This window comes from Dasypus novemcinctus, chromosome 14 (assembly GCF_030445035.2).
Source record: "Dasypus novemcinctus isolate mDasNov1 chromosome 14, mDasNov1.1.hap2, whole genome shotgun sequence".
NCBI lineage: Eukaryota > Metazoa > Chordata > Mammalia > Cingulata > Dasypodidae > Dasypus > Dasypus novemcinctus.
Window position 1 is genome coordinate 83,667,929 of NC_080686.1, and position 16,316 is coordinate 83,684,244.

The following is a 16,316-nucleotide window of genomic DNA, read 5'->3' on the forward strand; positions in this document are numbered from 1 at the left end:
CAGAATGTCTTTATGACTCTTTCACTTGTGCTGACATATATGTGGTGGTTGTCCTTTCCACCTTCTCAGAAGGGACTGGCCATTATTATATGAAATAGGATTCTTATTGCTCATACTGTTGCTGGGTTTTCGCTAGGTTCTTGGCTAAGCTACAGGAAATTAATTTCCAGGTTAGTTAGGTCAGTAATTTATTAAGGAAGGGAGGGAAGAGAAATGGGAGAAAATAACAAATTAAGGGTTCCAGGTAGAGAGGAAGGGACTGAGAAGTGATAAAGGGGTCCGATTTACAGACTGTAATTCCCCATTATAGATTACAAAATGCCCAGGTTTTAGTTGCATGTTGATCCATATTGGGGGGCGGGACACGCTGAGAGCAGGGCACAGAAGGCAGGAACAGGGTAGGACCAGCACCAGGACTGGCACCGGGACAGGGAGAAGGCAAGAGAGCAAAAGAGCTTGGCACTTGCTTTTTAAACCATTAATTATTCTACCCCTTTGCTAATGGCAGGGAAGAAGTTCCAGCTGTTGGCTGTTTTGATTGATTACCCCACCCATCAATCCCCCAGGAGGTCCTAATTGTAAAGTCCTTGGGGAATATCTGGGGCTTCTGGCTTCTGGAGGAAATCTAGTTCTGAATGGCAGAATCTTGGGGGGGTAGGGGGGTCGACCAGCAGCCATCTTGGGTTTATTGCTGTCCATGTGGACTTTTTGCCAGATTCCAGATCCACCTATTGATTCCCTATCTTACTAGCTGACTTCATAATTTTATGAAGTTCAGTTTTACATTTAACAAAATTTTATGGACAAATATGGACTCTGTCTTCTTGGAACTTATAGTTGAGTAGGGGAAACAGTCTTTAATCTGCTAATCACACACACTGTGATTCACGCTTTGAAGGAAATGTACAGGGAGCAGTGAGATGGCCAAATAGACTTGACAAGAACTGAGGTGCAAACGGTCACTAGTTAAGTGGGCACAAGTGGTGGAGAGGGGGGTGGTGGGGAGAAATGCAAAGACCATTCTAGCTGATGGGCCACGTAGACAAAGGCTACGTGGTAGGAGGGACATGGTGTGTTTAAGGAAATGAAAAAAAGGAACACACCGAAGAGGTAAGAGTGATCTAAATGGGGTAGGGAGGCCAAACCATACTTGCATTATAGGCCATGTTAAGGATTTTAGTCTTTGTCTTAAAAGCAGAGTGAAGTCATTGAAGTATGTTTCCAACAGGAATGGGATATTTCAAGTTTGAATTTTTAAACAATCATTCTAATTACTGTGTCTGGATTTAGGTATTTGGGGTAGTGTCAGGGACCAATAGTATAGTCTAATTAAGAAACTATTGTAGTTATATAGGTTAAAGATGTTGGCGTTTTAGACTAAGGTGGCGTTGACTGCCTTCATACTGATAGGCTGGGCAGGGGAGTGAGGAAGATGGAAGTGCCAAGGTTGATGATGTCTTCTCTTCTGGCCAGATGGTGGAAATACTCACCAGAGTATGACAGGTTTAGGGGAAGAACGTGAGTTCAGTATTGGGCTTTTTGAGTCTGAGCTGTCTTTGAGATGTCCATGTTGATACAAAGGGCTGGAAGTGGAATAGGCCTGTTCTGGGATTATGAATTTGGGAATCCCAGGGCATGGATGATAATTAAAGCCATGGGTATGAAAGAGCTCCCCTGAGGTTTGTAATGAGAAAGGAAGGGATTTGGGGACTGAATCTCAGTGAATTCCAATATTTAAAGTCTGAGGAGATGAAGAGGAGCCAACACAAAAGGAGCTGAGAAAGAGATCTGACCAAAGGGACGGAAGGGAAAGCAGTCCAGGGCGATGGCCTTCTAGCTGAGGGAGTGGTCAGTAGTGCAGGGTGCTAGTGATGTCAACCAAAATGTGGAATCACGCATGGGTGTGAGGGGTGGCGTTCATGGCCTCCAATGGGAGCTATTTTGGAGGTGTGTCAAGGAAAGAAGCCCGAGTTGTTGAGGAATGCTTAAGAAGAGCCATAACCAACAGAATTAAGTGGGAGCGAGCGTAAACTCCAGTGTAAACTATAACCCATGCTTAGTGGCAATGCTGCAAATGTGTTCATCAATTGCAATGAATGTACCACACTAATGAAAGAAGTTGTTAATGTGGGGAAGGGTGGGAGGTGTGGGGAGTGGGGCATGTGGGAATCCCTTATTTTTTGTGTAACACTTTGTGTAATCTAAGTATCTTTTAAAAAAATGAAAAATAAGTTAGAAAAAGAAGATAGGTGTGAGAATCAAGATATACAGGAAGAAGGGGATTGCAGAGGCATGACTTCTGTTGTCATCTTATTAACACATAGCAATTTGGGAAATGGAGTAATGCCTTTAGGAAAGAACTACTAGTCTTTTTAGAAATGTTAGGTGGGAGTTGGTGGAGTGGAGTAAATTATAATTCCTCTCAAATGACTAATATGAGTGTAGTCTGCTAATGACAGGGTTTTGGATTGTATTTCCAGTTTTTTTAATAATTACCAGGAGAAAATGCATCCTGTTCACTTCTGAAGCAGACCTTCTTTTTATTTATTTACTTATTTATTTATAAGATCTCTTATCTCATTTTTTAAAATTTCTTTGTCTTTATTTTTTAATGTTACATTAAAAAATTATGAGGTCCCCATGTACCCCCCAGCCCTCGAGATCTTCTTGAAATGACATTTGTATACAGCACATGATAGGCCACATCCATTTCCATCTGTCTGGCAACTTTGGTGTCTGGCAACAGAAGCCTGTGATGTAGGATTTGAAATGAGCTGTTTTCCTTTTGTGTAGCTCTGTTTTATTTTAATTTTCCCCTTTCTTCCTCCCAGGCTGATGAGTCCTGAAAACACACTCCTGCAGCCCAGGGAGGAGGAAGGGATCAAGTATGAGCGCACTTTCATGGCATCTGAATTCTTAGATTGGTTGGTTCAGGAAGGTGAGGCCACCACAAGAAAAGAGGCAGAGCAGCTTTGCCACCGGCTCATGGAGCATGGCATTATACAGCATGGTGAGTGTATGGGTCAGGGATTGTTGTTGTTACAAACATCCCTAAAATACTGTGGCTTACTACAAGACTTATTTCTTACTCGTGAATCTGCATGTCAGTGGCAGCTCTGCTTGGGCTCAGCTTTGCTGGAACAGACAGCTTCAAGTCTTTGTTCCATGCCTTCTCATTCTTGGTCCCAGGCTAAAGGGCTCAGGAGATGTTGATTTCAGTGATGAGGGCAGAGCCAAAAAGGGCAGGCAGATTCCTGTAGTGTCTCCAAAATCTTCTGCTCGGAATAGATGTTACATCACAACCTCCCAAATTCTACTGGCCAAAGCAACTTACGGTCAAGCCCAACATCAAAAATTTGTATGCATATGCCTCCAAAAAGGTTGCTGAACCATGACACAAGCTATCACAGCTCAAGAATTAGTCAAAAGTCATAAAGCTTTGTTTATAAGCTTAATTGTAATAAAGCAATATAAGCTATTGATTGAGAACTGTATTAATTATCTATTGCTGCATGACAAGTTACTCCAAAACATAGTGGTATAAAACAATGTTTATTATCCCATACAGTTTCTGTGGGTCAGGAATTTGGGAAAGGCATAGCTGAGTGGTTCTGGCTGAGTATCTCTCCTGGGGTTACAGTCAAAATGTCAGCCAGGCACACATGGAAATTATTCAACCAAAAAAAGGAGTGAAGTTCTGATACATGCTACAGCATGGATGAACCTTGGAAATATTATGCTAAGTGGAATAAGCCAGACACAAAAAGCCACATGTTGTATGATTCTATATGAAATATCTAGAACAGGCAAATCTACCAATCATAGATGAGGGGCTGGTGGAGGAGGAATGGGGAGATATTACTTCATGGTTTTGGTAATAGGTGGTAGTGATGGTTGCACAACACTGTGAATATAATTAATGCCCCTGAATAGTACACTTAGAAATAGTTAAAATGGCCAATTTCATGCCATATATACACATACATCTGTTACCATCATAAGATTAAAAAAAAAAAGGATCTTAGCTGGGGCTACTGTCCTCCTGTTTGGAGTGACTGAGGTTTTCCACAGTGAAACACAGTGTGTTTGGGTTAGAGTTGGTTCTGTCATCTTTGCTCCAGAGAGAGAAAGGCAGGCCATACCAAGTTCTAGGGAAAAAAACCAGGCTTTTATACTGTAATGCACTGACTCATGCTTTGAATGCCAGAAAGAAGGCAGAGATTGCCATCCATGGCTTCTTAATGATTTCTAAGGAGTAATTACACTCCAATTAGGGTTGAGTTTTGTAATGATATAAATGTCAATGCCATAAAGGTACCATATAGAGGATAAAATAAAGGTGTTCTTGAAATCTTCACCACAGAAGTGTGCTATCCATTGGAGGAGGATTGAGCGTTCTACATCTAGAAGCCGAGGTTTTTGAGGGAGTTCCAGTTTCCCAACCCAGAAATTCATTGCTAAATTACAGGTCCTAACTTTACATATCTGTGTATAGTTAGACTTAATGATAAATACCGGTTAGAATCTTTAGCAAATCTCTGAATTATCATGCTAGTATTTTATAAGTTGAACTCTAAAGAAAGCCAGCCTTTAGGCCTTTGACAGAGCATTTCTGGATAAAGTGGCTCCCTAGATTGAAACCACTAGGCGTGAAAATCAGGCCCACTTGTGAAATCCCAATTAGTTTTACTTGTGGATGGTGAATGATGCTCTATAAACAAGGCAGAACTTGTTAGACGAGTAATTAACTTGCATGCTTATTTATTATATAGATGTATACCCATATATGTGTGTATTTATACAAATGTTGTTATGTATGTTAACCATATCAACATATTTATCAGCTCTTTGATCTGTTGAGGCTTACTGTGTACTAGGCACTGGGTTAAATACTTTGTAGGTTATAATATATTGTATATATACTGTGTATAATGCTTCTTATGTATGATTTATATATTGCATCTCATGTAATCCTCTCAGCAATTTTCGAACTATTCCATTATTATTACACGGTTTCCAGTGAAGAAATCTGAGGTTCAAAGCCTTTAAGATATTTTCCCAAGGTCACATAGCCAGCTGGTAGCTGCTAGACATTATGCTGTTGAAAGAACTTTTCCTTGACCTGGATATGTGTAACTGCATTGTGCCTGCCGAGCACGACGGAATGAGCACACTCTTTGGAGAGAGATAGACTGGATTCAGATCCTATCCACTAAGTTGAGAAACCAGAGCTAAGTTTCTTAACCCTCCCATTCTTCAGGTTTTTTTAGTTTATCAAATGAGAGTCACAGTATATAGCTTAAAGAGGTGAACTTTTTGTTTGTTTCTGAGAACTCATGACCACTCACACTTGGTGCTTTCCAAGAAAGATTCAACATATAGTTGCACTCATGGCTAAGATTTATCACAGTGAATGGATAAACAACAGGATCAGCAAGAGGAAAAGATACATCAGGGGGAGACTGGAAGAATCCAGGAAAAGGCTTCCTCTGTTCCCTTCTAGGAAGGGCAGCCCAGAATTCATTCCTCCCTTCGGCAATGAAATGCATTAATACATGTGCAATGCTTCTACACAGGGAAGTCCTCTTAAGACTCAAAAGTCCTACACTTTTATTGGATCTGGTTATAGAGGAGCACTCTCTGCCCATGCAGTCAGCCACTACTACCAACATTCCAGATGCGCATAAGGAAAGCAGGTGTCCTCCATAAATCACATTATTTGCTGTTGCAGCAGCATGCAGTGCCCCAGATGGGCAAAACCAACCTATCAGTCAATGAAGTAGCAAACATTCCAAAAGCCAAGTTCCCAGATGCTAGCCATAAGCCCAGTCCCACAAGCAGGCCCTTGTGTATCCAGGCTGCTGTGATAACTCAGACTTGTGAGAATTAACCAGTATCATGTTGGTAAAAACTTTTAACACAGCATCCACCTCTTATAACCTTCAAGGCCAGCTGTTGTACTTGGAGATGATCAACTCTAAATCATTGATAAAATTTATGGAACTCCTGCTCTAAGCCAGCCACAGTTCTAAGCATTTTACTTGTTTACTCATTCCCCTCAACAACTCTTTGAGCTAGGTATCAAAATTAATCCATTTTAAGTAACTTGCTGAAGACAAGAGCTAGTAAATGGTAGATTCAGAATTCAAACCAAGGCAGTGTGGTTTCAGAGCCTGTGCTCTTAACCACTAAAGGAGCTTGGATGCTGATTTTAAAGCCCCAGAAATCTAAGAAAACATTTCTCAGCTTTTGTTGCATCAGTTCATACAACCGGGCAGATCCAGCAACTATAAACATTGTTAGCTCATAAAACCTATGAGATTCCCTTTTCCCGAAGAATAACTGGATACCTTGAGATTTTTGTGTAACTTTAGCAAATGGGATGAACCAGTTGTGCTTTACTCCCATAAAAATAGCCCTCCCAACTATCCAGCTATCTTAAATGGAGGGAGATGGAAAACAGATAATCACATGGGTAAATTGCTCACAGCTGCAGCAGCTGACCCTGGATAAGCAGGCTACTGCTGTTGTGCTGGGTGTATAATTTCCTCTTTTAAAGATTTAGTCAGAGCACTTCAACAATTTCAATACTTCATAAAGCTCTCTTTCTTTTTCTTTTGTTTCAAAAATATATTTATACAACACTTTGCAGTGGTATTTATATAACACGTGTGCACTACACAAGTCAGTTTTACATCCATTCTCTTTGTAATCCTCCCAGCTGCTGAGGGTGGCTGTGAATATCCCACCCTGCTTGGAGGACAGTAGCTGAAGCCTTCACTCTGAAGGTCTTAAAAAAATAACTTGAGCTCGGCTGCAAAGGAGTCTAGATGCCAGACCCAGACACTGACAGTGTGCAGTCTAAGCCTGGAATCGTCTAGGAAAAACAAAAGGCATGATGATTGGGACTAAACTTAAGATTCCAACGCGACCAAGACCATACAGCAACTTCCCCTTGTTTGCGTCCGCTGCCTTCCTTACTTTCTCAGGCTCTCTCACATTTTGCATTTGCATTTGCCACTGCCACCACTAGGAAAATGGAGGAGATTTTTTTTCATTATAGATGTGACCGTGTAACTTAGCCTTTCTTTACCCTAGAATGTAAGTGCCTTGAGGCAGGGAATTTTTTTTTTCATCTGTGTATCCCCAGCGGCTCGGCATTTTTATATTAGCTACTCAATAAAAATGTGCCAAATGAATGAAAGACAGTAGCTAGCATTTCCCGAGGACATGGCATTTGCCCTGCACAATGCTTAAGTTTATACCAGCTAAATTTCTTTGAATCAAAGCAGCCCAAATCATCACGTGTTTTAAGTACATGGAATAGCTCGTAGACAATTAAAGGAAACTTTGAAAACCCAGGCTGCCCAAAGAAGGGGAACTGGAACAGCTCAGAGGAACCAGGTACCAGGAACTACTGACTAAAGGACAATTCCTTCCCGCCCACTACCTCAGAGGAATCAGCTCTAGCCCTTGCCTCTCTATGCGCAGTTGCTCTCCTCTATTCTAATGCCTAGGGGAAAGACTGATTGACCAAGCCTGGTTCACATGTGCACCTCTTGACCCTGGAAGGGCAGGACACCTTATGACAGTCTCACCCAACCTATGTCGTAGAGGGAGGGGTGGTTACACCAAAGGAAAATGGGATGAGTGCTGGGCAGGCGAAAACAAGATAGGCTGTTCTTTTGTAGCATTAGCTTGTTTAATCCTCCCAAGGACTCCATGAGGTTAGTATTAGTATCCCTAATTATTTCAGATGAGGACTTTGGGACATTTACAATTGGTTTAATCATTCTTAGCTCCTAACTGTAATTGGTTTAATCATTTTTATCTCCTAAATGTTAAACTTTGAAAAGGAAAAATAAAAGCGAGGAGGATATTTTCTCCATCTACTTTCAATATTTAATATTTTAAGCATAATCTCAGCAACAGCTGTAGTCTAATACAATTATTTTACTTTCTCAATTTAGAATTTCTGGAAATTTTCCTGTTGTGCCCTTGGATATGCCTTTGGCCTTGTTTTTTTTTATTACAGCTGAATTCAGAACAGGAGAAAACATGAACACAGCTAGAATGCTGTTGCAATGTCAGTATCAGGGACCAGGTTGCATGGTCAAGTCAGGTGCTGAGATACTGGCACATAATGCTGTGTTGATTTTACTGAAAGAAAAACAGATCTGTAGCTACACCAAGCCACCATATTTCAGGAAGTATAAAGGGAATGAAAGATGTCTTGTCTTGGGTACATTTCCAAGAGAATAGTGTTGTGGTATATAAATAGGAAGAAAAGCAGTCTCTTCTTTTGTGAAAGCGTCATAACTACAAATATTTCTTTCCCTGTTTGTCATTCGTATAGTTTTGGTCAGGTGTACAGAAACTGACTAGACACAAATTCCTCCCCTGACAGCTTGCCTCTGAGGGTCCCCTGTAACACATTGTCCTCAGTTTGCCAAAACACACAATCAGTTTTTATAACAGCATGAGGAAGTCTTGAAACACAGTCTCTATGCAACTGACCTATAATGGAAGTATGCAACCCCACATTAAGTACTCAGCTTGGCTTTATGTGGTCATTTATTTAAGTGGTTTTAATGATCATTTTTAATGGGACATGTAGGCTGGGGTCTTAGCAGGATTTCCTGGGTGGGGTAGGCTGTTCTGACCACACACACCACAGGCTGCCCATCCTGATACGTCCCTCCCCTGTCCTTCCGTCTAGAAGCTCTGTAGTGTTTAGCCCTGGTTTCTGCTGTACTGATGGACGTGAGCTTGACTGTAGCCCTCTTGGGCAGGAATACCTGTGTGGGACCCAGGTTGCTCCCTTCTGTGTGCAGTTACATGACGATCCTCATAGCTATCTTGCATTCACCATGCTCCTCTCTCTCACAGTTCTGTCTGTAGAAGTTCTCCCACCAGCCTCTCCTGACTCTTTTTAGGAGATACCAGGGATTGAACCCAGGACCTCGTACATGGGAAGCAGGTGCTCAGTCACCGAGCTGCATCATGCTCCTCATCCCGTCTCTAGATTCTTAGTCCCTCACACTTACTCATTTTCTCCTAGCTGATATGACAGTACATCTGGGTTGTCTTTTCTGTTTTGGCCTACAGTTAGAAAACTTTCTTTTTATCTTCCTCCCCTAAACATCATTCCATCCAGCAATGAATAAACAAGCTAAGTGTATTAATATCATGAAGTGACTGGTCTAGAAAACTGTCTTTTAGTCACACTGGTTGGTATGACTAAAAATAGTATATTAGGTTAAAATCTAAGATGCACACAACATTATACATGCATCCTGATTACAATTGGAAAAGTACATGTTTATTAATTTAATAACCAATTTTGATTTAATTTAAAAACTAATGTTTCAAAAACAATTCATATATGTTATTTTTAAATTGACATTAACAATTTAAAGGCACCAACGTTTAATCTAGCTTTTTCTAAAAAGTTCCCCTTTTCTGAGCCATGACATTTAACCTAAAAAAAAAACTAACCTCCTCACCTCTCTCCTTTCATCCCACGAAGGTCTACATATCAGGGTCTCTATTCTTTTTTTTTTTTAAAGATTTATTTTTTATTTATTTCTCTCACCTCTCCCTACCGCCCAGTTGTCTGCTCTCTGTGTCCATTCCCTGTGTGTTCTTCTGTGACTGCTTCTATCCTTATCTGCGGCACTGGGAATCTGTGTTTCTTTTTGCTGCATCATCTTGCTGCATCAACTCTCTGTGCATGCTGCACCATTCTTGGGCAGGCTGCACTTTCTTTCACACTGGGCGGCTCTCCTTACAGGGTGCACTTCTTGCACATGGGGTTCCCCTATGCAGGGGACACCCCTGCGTGGCACGGCACTCCTTGCGCGCATCAGATCTACACGTGGGCCAGCTCCACACGGGTCAAGGGGGCCCGGGGTTTGAACTGCGGACCTCCCATGTGGTAGGCGGACATCCTATCCATTGGGCCAAGTTCGCTTGCCCCGGGGTCTCTGTCCTTGACATTTCATTTCAGTCACTGCCCACCCCTAACCCAGGCTACAGTTGGATTGAAACTTGGCAAAACTAATATGGGGAGGGGTGGGTATTGGTTTTGCCACACTGTCTCATTCCTGTCTCTCTGAACTCCTCTGACTTTTGCCAAGAGCATAACCTTAAGGGGGAATTGCCACTGAGTGGGAGGACACTGTGTTTCCTCATTTGAATGAGGGAGTGGAGTGCAAAGGGGGAAATGTGGGAAAACTTGTACTTATGAGGCTGATTACTAGATGGGGTGAGAAACACCGGTGTGATCCTTTGGTTGTCTGAAGCTTAGGACAAGGGTTACCTTATGACAAGTGACTCTCAAGGTGCTGCACCTAATTAAAAGGATGAGCCTGTTTGTTGGTTGACTGGTCTATTTCTATGAAGTACAATTCTCTAGACCAGTGCCTTCCAATAGAAATATTGATGCGAGCCATAAACGCAATCCACGTGTGAAAGAAACAGGTGAAATTAATCTTCTGCATTTTATTTAAATCAATATCTCCAAAATATTGTTTTCCAATATAATCAATATAAAAAAGTAATAAGATATTTTTACATTCCTTTTTTTGCAACTAAATCTTCAAAATCCAGTGTGTATTTTACACTTACAGTTCATTTGAATTTTTGCTTGCCACATTTCTTTTTTTTTTTTAATATTTATTTATTATTATTATTTTTAATTACATTAAAAAAAATATATGAGGTCCCATTCAACCCTACCGCCCCCGCCCCCCACTCCCCCCACAGCAACACTCTCTCCCATCATCGTGATACATCCATTGCACCTGGTAAGTTCATCTCTGAGCATCACTGCACCCCATAGTCAATGGTCCACATCATAGCCCAGACTCTCTCACGTTCCATCCAGTGGGCCCTGGGGGGATCTACAGTGTCCCGTAATTGTCCGTGAAGCACTATCCAGGACAACTCCACGTCCCGAAAACGCCTCCACATCTCATCTCTTCCTCCCGTTCCCCACACTCAGCAGCCCCCATGGCTACCGTTCCCACACCCATTCCACATTTTCTCTGTGGACATTGGATTGGTTGTGTCCATTGCACACCTATGTCAAGTGAGGGCTTAGATTGCACATGGGTACTGGATGCACTCTTCCCGCTTCTAGTTGTAGACACTCTAGGCTCCATGTTGTGGTGGTTGACCTTCTTCAACTCCATGTTAGCTGAGTGGAGTAAGTCCAATAAGTCAAAGTGTAGGAGCTGAAGTCTGTTGAGGCTCTGGGCCTGGGTGTCATATTATCAGTCCAGAGATTCAAATCCCCTACATATATCTTAAACCCAGCACCAACTACAATTCCAATAAAGTAGCATGCAAGTCTTGTGAAAAGAGATCCCCTCGGAGTCCATTTCCATCATGCAGAAACACCAGCTCCAAAGAAGGGCCATCTGTCATGGCAGTGAACCCCTTCTGCCATGACCATAGAACCCGTGGGTCTCTTTATCCCTCAAAAGAACCAATACCTGGGGTTGTATCTACCTTATCTGTCTCTTAGACTCTGTTCAGTTGTACATAGGGGTATTCCTTCTGACAACCTCCAGACTCTTTTTTAGAGACTCACAGCCTTATAATCTCATTTCTCCTTTCCATTTCCCCCTTACATTAGGTCAAACCGCTTCCCGAAGTCATGTTATTATATGTAGACAGGTATATTCTGCTGTTCCGCATTGAATCTTTAATTTAAGGTCATTTTCTAGTTGCTTCTTCAGCTGGTATGTGGTAGTGATCCCTCGGTGCCAGGGAGGCTCATCCCCGGGTGTCGTGTCCCATGCTGGGGGGAATGCATCACATCTACACGCTGAGTTTGGCTGTGAGAGTGGCCACATTTGAGTAACATGAAGGCTGTCAGGAGGAAACCCCCAGGCACAATGCTACTCTAGGCCTTGTTCTTATTGCAGGTGCATAGGCTCAAAAGTGTAGCCATTAGTATCAAGAGCCCACTGTTGGGCCCTCCTTCCTTCCTGGTTTTTGCCGTTGCACCTGGAGGATTGCCGCTGCTCTCCCAGGGCCCACAACAGTGACCCCCCGGCCAGGAGCCCAGTACCCCCCCAGCTGTTGTTTTTAATTGTTTCCACTATGAGTATATATAGACATTACCATATACCCTGGGCATATGCCCTGTATAACTCCCTGTCAACCATATATATATCCTGTCAATAACATCCCATATCAGTATTCCTCCGCTGCCATTGTTGAACCACTCTGTGATCCAAAACTTCCCGTAAAGTGAATCCCAACATAATGTCAGCTTCAGAAGAGTCTTAGATCATCAAAATTCATATATACAATATACAGTATTTCCCCAGATCCACCATAAAACCTTTTCCCTTCCACAGCAATAATCTTTTAACTTATTCATATCATATTTCCTGAAACTGATGTACAGATTCCGAAACTATAGTTTTCAAACAAGGTAACATTTGTGCGTACTATGTGGTCCATACTTTAGGTTGTACAGTTTTCTAAATTTTTTAGTTATCCTATGTTTTGTCTTATGGTTTTCATTATTAGTCTGTCGTCCTCTATATGTTTTTGGTGTAATATTAGCTGTTTTATATTCATCCTCGTGTACTCTCACATAACTCCTCTTTTGCCCCCTTATTTACCTTTGTTCCATCCATTGCACATCCATTTTCCCCTCCCCTTAGGGCCCACAACGCCTGCCAATCTAATGCCCTGGGAGCCGTCCTTTCTCACGAGAGATACAGTTCTCTCTATTCGACGGTATTAGTCTTCCCCAGGATATGGGTCCACCCCACCCAATGGTAGAACCCACCTTGGCAAAATGAGCCTTCAGCTATTCCCTCCGGAGTCCATCCCGCATCAGACCATACCCCCTGAGCGTCCTAACCAGGTAACCCTCCTACTTATACTTTGATACGTTTTACTCAACATTTAGTTCTCAATGAACTTCTGGCACTCTCCCATGTTTGTATGTTGCCCCTCCCTCCCACCTATTTCTTGGACCATATTACCCCTCTTCCCATCCCCAGCCCCCCTCAAACCCAGAAAACCCCACCCAAAGGTAACCCCTTGCCCCCATTTTGTCCCTTCTTTGTGCTCATACTTACCCCCAGCTCATCACAGATTCCACCCCTACAGACATTAACTCACAGCCTTCCTCCACCCCCCGATTTCCAGTAAGCCACTTTTCCAGACTCTAGCTCTCTGAGGCAGTTAACTTATTTCATATCATTGAGGTCATATAGTATTTGTCCTTCAATGCCTGGGTTGCTTCACTCAACATAAGATTCTCAAGGTTCATCCATGTTATCACGTGCGATTGTAGTGTATTGGTTCTTACAGCTGAGTAGTATTCCATTGTGTGTATATACCACATTTTATTGATCCACTCATCTGTTGATGGACTTTTGGATTGATTCCAACTTTTGGCGATGGTGAACAATGCTGCTATGAACATTGGTGTACATATATCGGTTTGTGTCCTTGTTTTCAGATCTGATGGGTATATACCCAGCAGTGGTATTGCTGGGTCATATGGCAAATCTGTGGATAATTTTTTGAGAAACTGCCAAACTGTCCTCCAGAATGGTTGGATCCTTCTGCATTCCCACCAGCAATGGATGAGTGTTCCCCTTTCTTCACATCCTCTCCAGCATTTGTATTCTACTGTTTTTTTCATGGCTGCCAATCTTATGGGAGTAAGATGGTATCTCATTGTAGTTTTGATTTGCATTTCCCTGATAGCTAGGGATTTGGAGCATTTTTTCATGTGCTTTTTAGCCATTTGTATTTCTTCTTTGGAGAAGTGTCTGTTTAAATCTTTTTCCCATTTTTTAAATGGGTTGTTTATCTTTTTGTTTTCGAGATCTATGAGTTCTTTATATATGCAAGTTATAAGTCTCTTATCAGATATATGGTTGCCAAATATTTTCTCCCATTGTGTGGGTTCCCTTTTTACTTTCTTGACAAACTCCTTTGAGGTGCAGAAGGCTTTAATTTTGAGGTAGTCCCATTTATCTATTTGTTCTTTTGCTGCTCGTGCTTTTGGTGTGATATTCATGAAGCCATTTCCTATTACAAGGTCCTGTAGATGTTTCCCTACACTGCTTTCTAAGGTCTTTATGGTCTTGGCTCTTATATTTAGGTCTTTGATCCATCTTGAGTTGATCTTTGTATAAGGTGTGAGATGGTAATCCTCTTTCATTCTTCTACATATAGCTATCCAGTTCTCCAGGCACCATTTGTTGAATAGGCCATTCTCTCCCAGTTGTGAGGGTTTGGTGGCTTTATCGAATATTATATGGCTGTATACATGAGGTTCTATATCTGAACTTTCAATTCGATTCCATTGGTCTGTGTGTCTCTTCTTATGCCAGTACCATGCTGTTTTCACTACTGTAGCTTTGTAGTATGTTTTGAAGTCAGGAAGTGTGATTCCTCCTATTTCGTTTTTCTTTTTCAATATGTCTTTGGCTATTTGGGGCCTCTTTTTATTCCAAATAAATTTCATAGTTAGTTTTTCTAGTTCCTTAAAGAAGGCTGTGTTGATTTTTATTGGGATTGCATTGAATGTGTAGATCAGTTTTGGTAGGATAGACATCTTAATACTATTCAGTCTTCCTATCCATGAACAGGGAATATTCTTCCATTTATTTAGGTCTTCTTTGATTTCCTTGAACAATCTTGTATAGTTCTCGATGTATAAGTTTTTTACCTCTTTAGTTAAATTTATTCCTAAGTATTTGATTTTTTTATTTACTATTGTGAATGGTATTTGTTTCTTGATTTCCTCCTGATCTTGCTCATTATTGGTGTATAGAAATGCTACTGATTTTTGCGCATTGATCTTATAACCTGCGACTTTGCTAAACTCATTTATGAGTTCTAGGAGCTTTGTTGTAGATCTCTCAGGGTTTTCTATATATAGGATCATGTCATCTGCAAATAATGAAATTTTGACTTCTTCCCTTCCAATTTGAATGCCTTTTATATCTGGTTCTTGTCTCAGTGCTCGAGCCAGTACTTCCAAGACAATGTTAAATAGGAGCGGAGACAATGGGCATCCTTGTCTTGTTCCTGATTTTAGAGGGAAGGATTTCAGGATTTTGCCATTGTAAACAATGTTGGCTTTAGGTTTTTCATATATACTCTTTATCATGTTCAAAAAGTTTCCTTGTATTCCAATCTTTTGGAGTGTTTTTATCAGGAAGGGCTGCTGTATTTTGTCAAATGCCTTTTCTGCATCTATAGATATAATCATGTGGTTTTTTTCTCTCAATCTGTTTATATGGTGTATTACATTGATTGATTTTCTTATGTTGAACCATCCTTGCATACCTGGAATAAATCCCACTTGGTCATGGTGTATAATTCGTTTAATGTGTTGTTGAATACGATTAGCAAGTATTTTGTTAAGTATTTTTGCGTCTAGGTTCATTAGAGAAATTGGTCTGTAATTTTCCTTTCTTGTGGTGTCTTTGTTTGGCTTTGGTACTAGGGTAATGTTGGCATCATAGAAGGAATTAGGCAGTGTTCCTTCTGTTTCGATTTTTTGGAATAGTTTCAACAGGATTGGTGTTAGTTCTTTCTGGAATGTTTTGTAGAATTCACCTGTGAAGCCGTCTGGCCCTGGGCTCTTCTTAGTTGGGAGATTTTTAATGACTGATTCTATCTCTTTGCTTGTGATTGGTTTGTTAAGATCATCAATTTCTTCTTTCGTCAGTATGGGCTGCTTATGTATTTCTAGGAATTTGTCCATTTCCTCTAAATTGTCATTTTTGTTGGAATATAGTTTTTCAAAGTATCCTCTTATGATAGTCTTTATTTCTGTGGGGTCAGTGGTGATATCACCTTTCTCATTTCTTATTTTGTGTATTTGCATCTTTTCTCTTTTTTTCTTTGTTAGTCTCGCTAAAGGTTTGTCAATTTTGTTGATCTTCTCAAAAAACCAGCTCTTGGTCTTGTTTATTTTTTCAAGTGCTTTCTTATTTTCTATTTCATTTAGTTCTGCTCTTATCTTTGTTATTTCCTTCCTTCTTCTTCCTGTTGGGTTACATTGTTGTTGTTTTTCTAATTCCTTCAAATGTGCAGTTAATTCTTCAATTTCTGCTCTTTCTTCTTTTTTGATATATGAATTTATGGCTATAAATTTCCCTCTCAGTACCGCTTTTGCTGCATCCCATAAATTTTGGTATGTTGTGTTATCATTATCATTTGTTTCAAGGTAGTCATTGATTTCTTTTGAAATTTCCTCTTTGACCCACTGTTTTTCTAAGAGTGTGCTGTTTAATTTCCAAATTGTCGTGTGAAGTCTGGGT

At 40.9% G+C, this 16,316-nt stretch overlaps 1 protein-coding gene across 1 annotated transcript in view; it reads left to right on the forward strand.

Annotated features, from left to right (window-relative positions):
• DEPTOR (DEP domain containing MTOR interacting protein) overlaps nucleotides 1-16,316 on the forward strand; it is a 159,108-nt gene that overhangs the window by 68,328 nt on the left and 74,464 nt on the right. Inside the window, exon 4 of the mRNA XM_004480741.4 lies at nucleotides 2,832-3,010. Coding sequence (XP_004480798.2) covers nucleotides 2,832-3,010 — 179 coding nt within the window. The remainder of the gene's footprint in view (nucleotides 1-2,831; nucleotides 3,011-16,316) is intronic.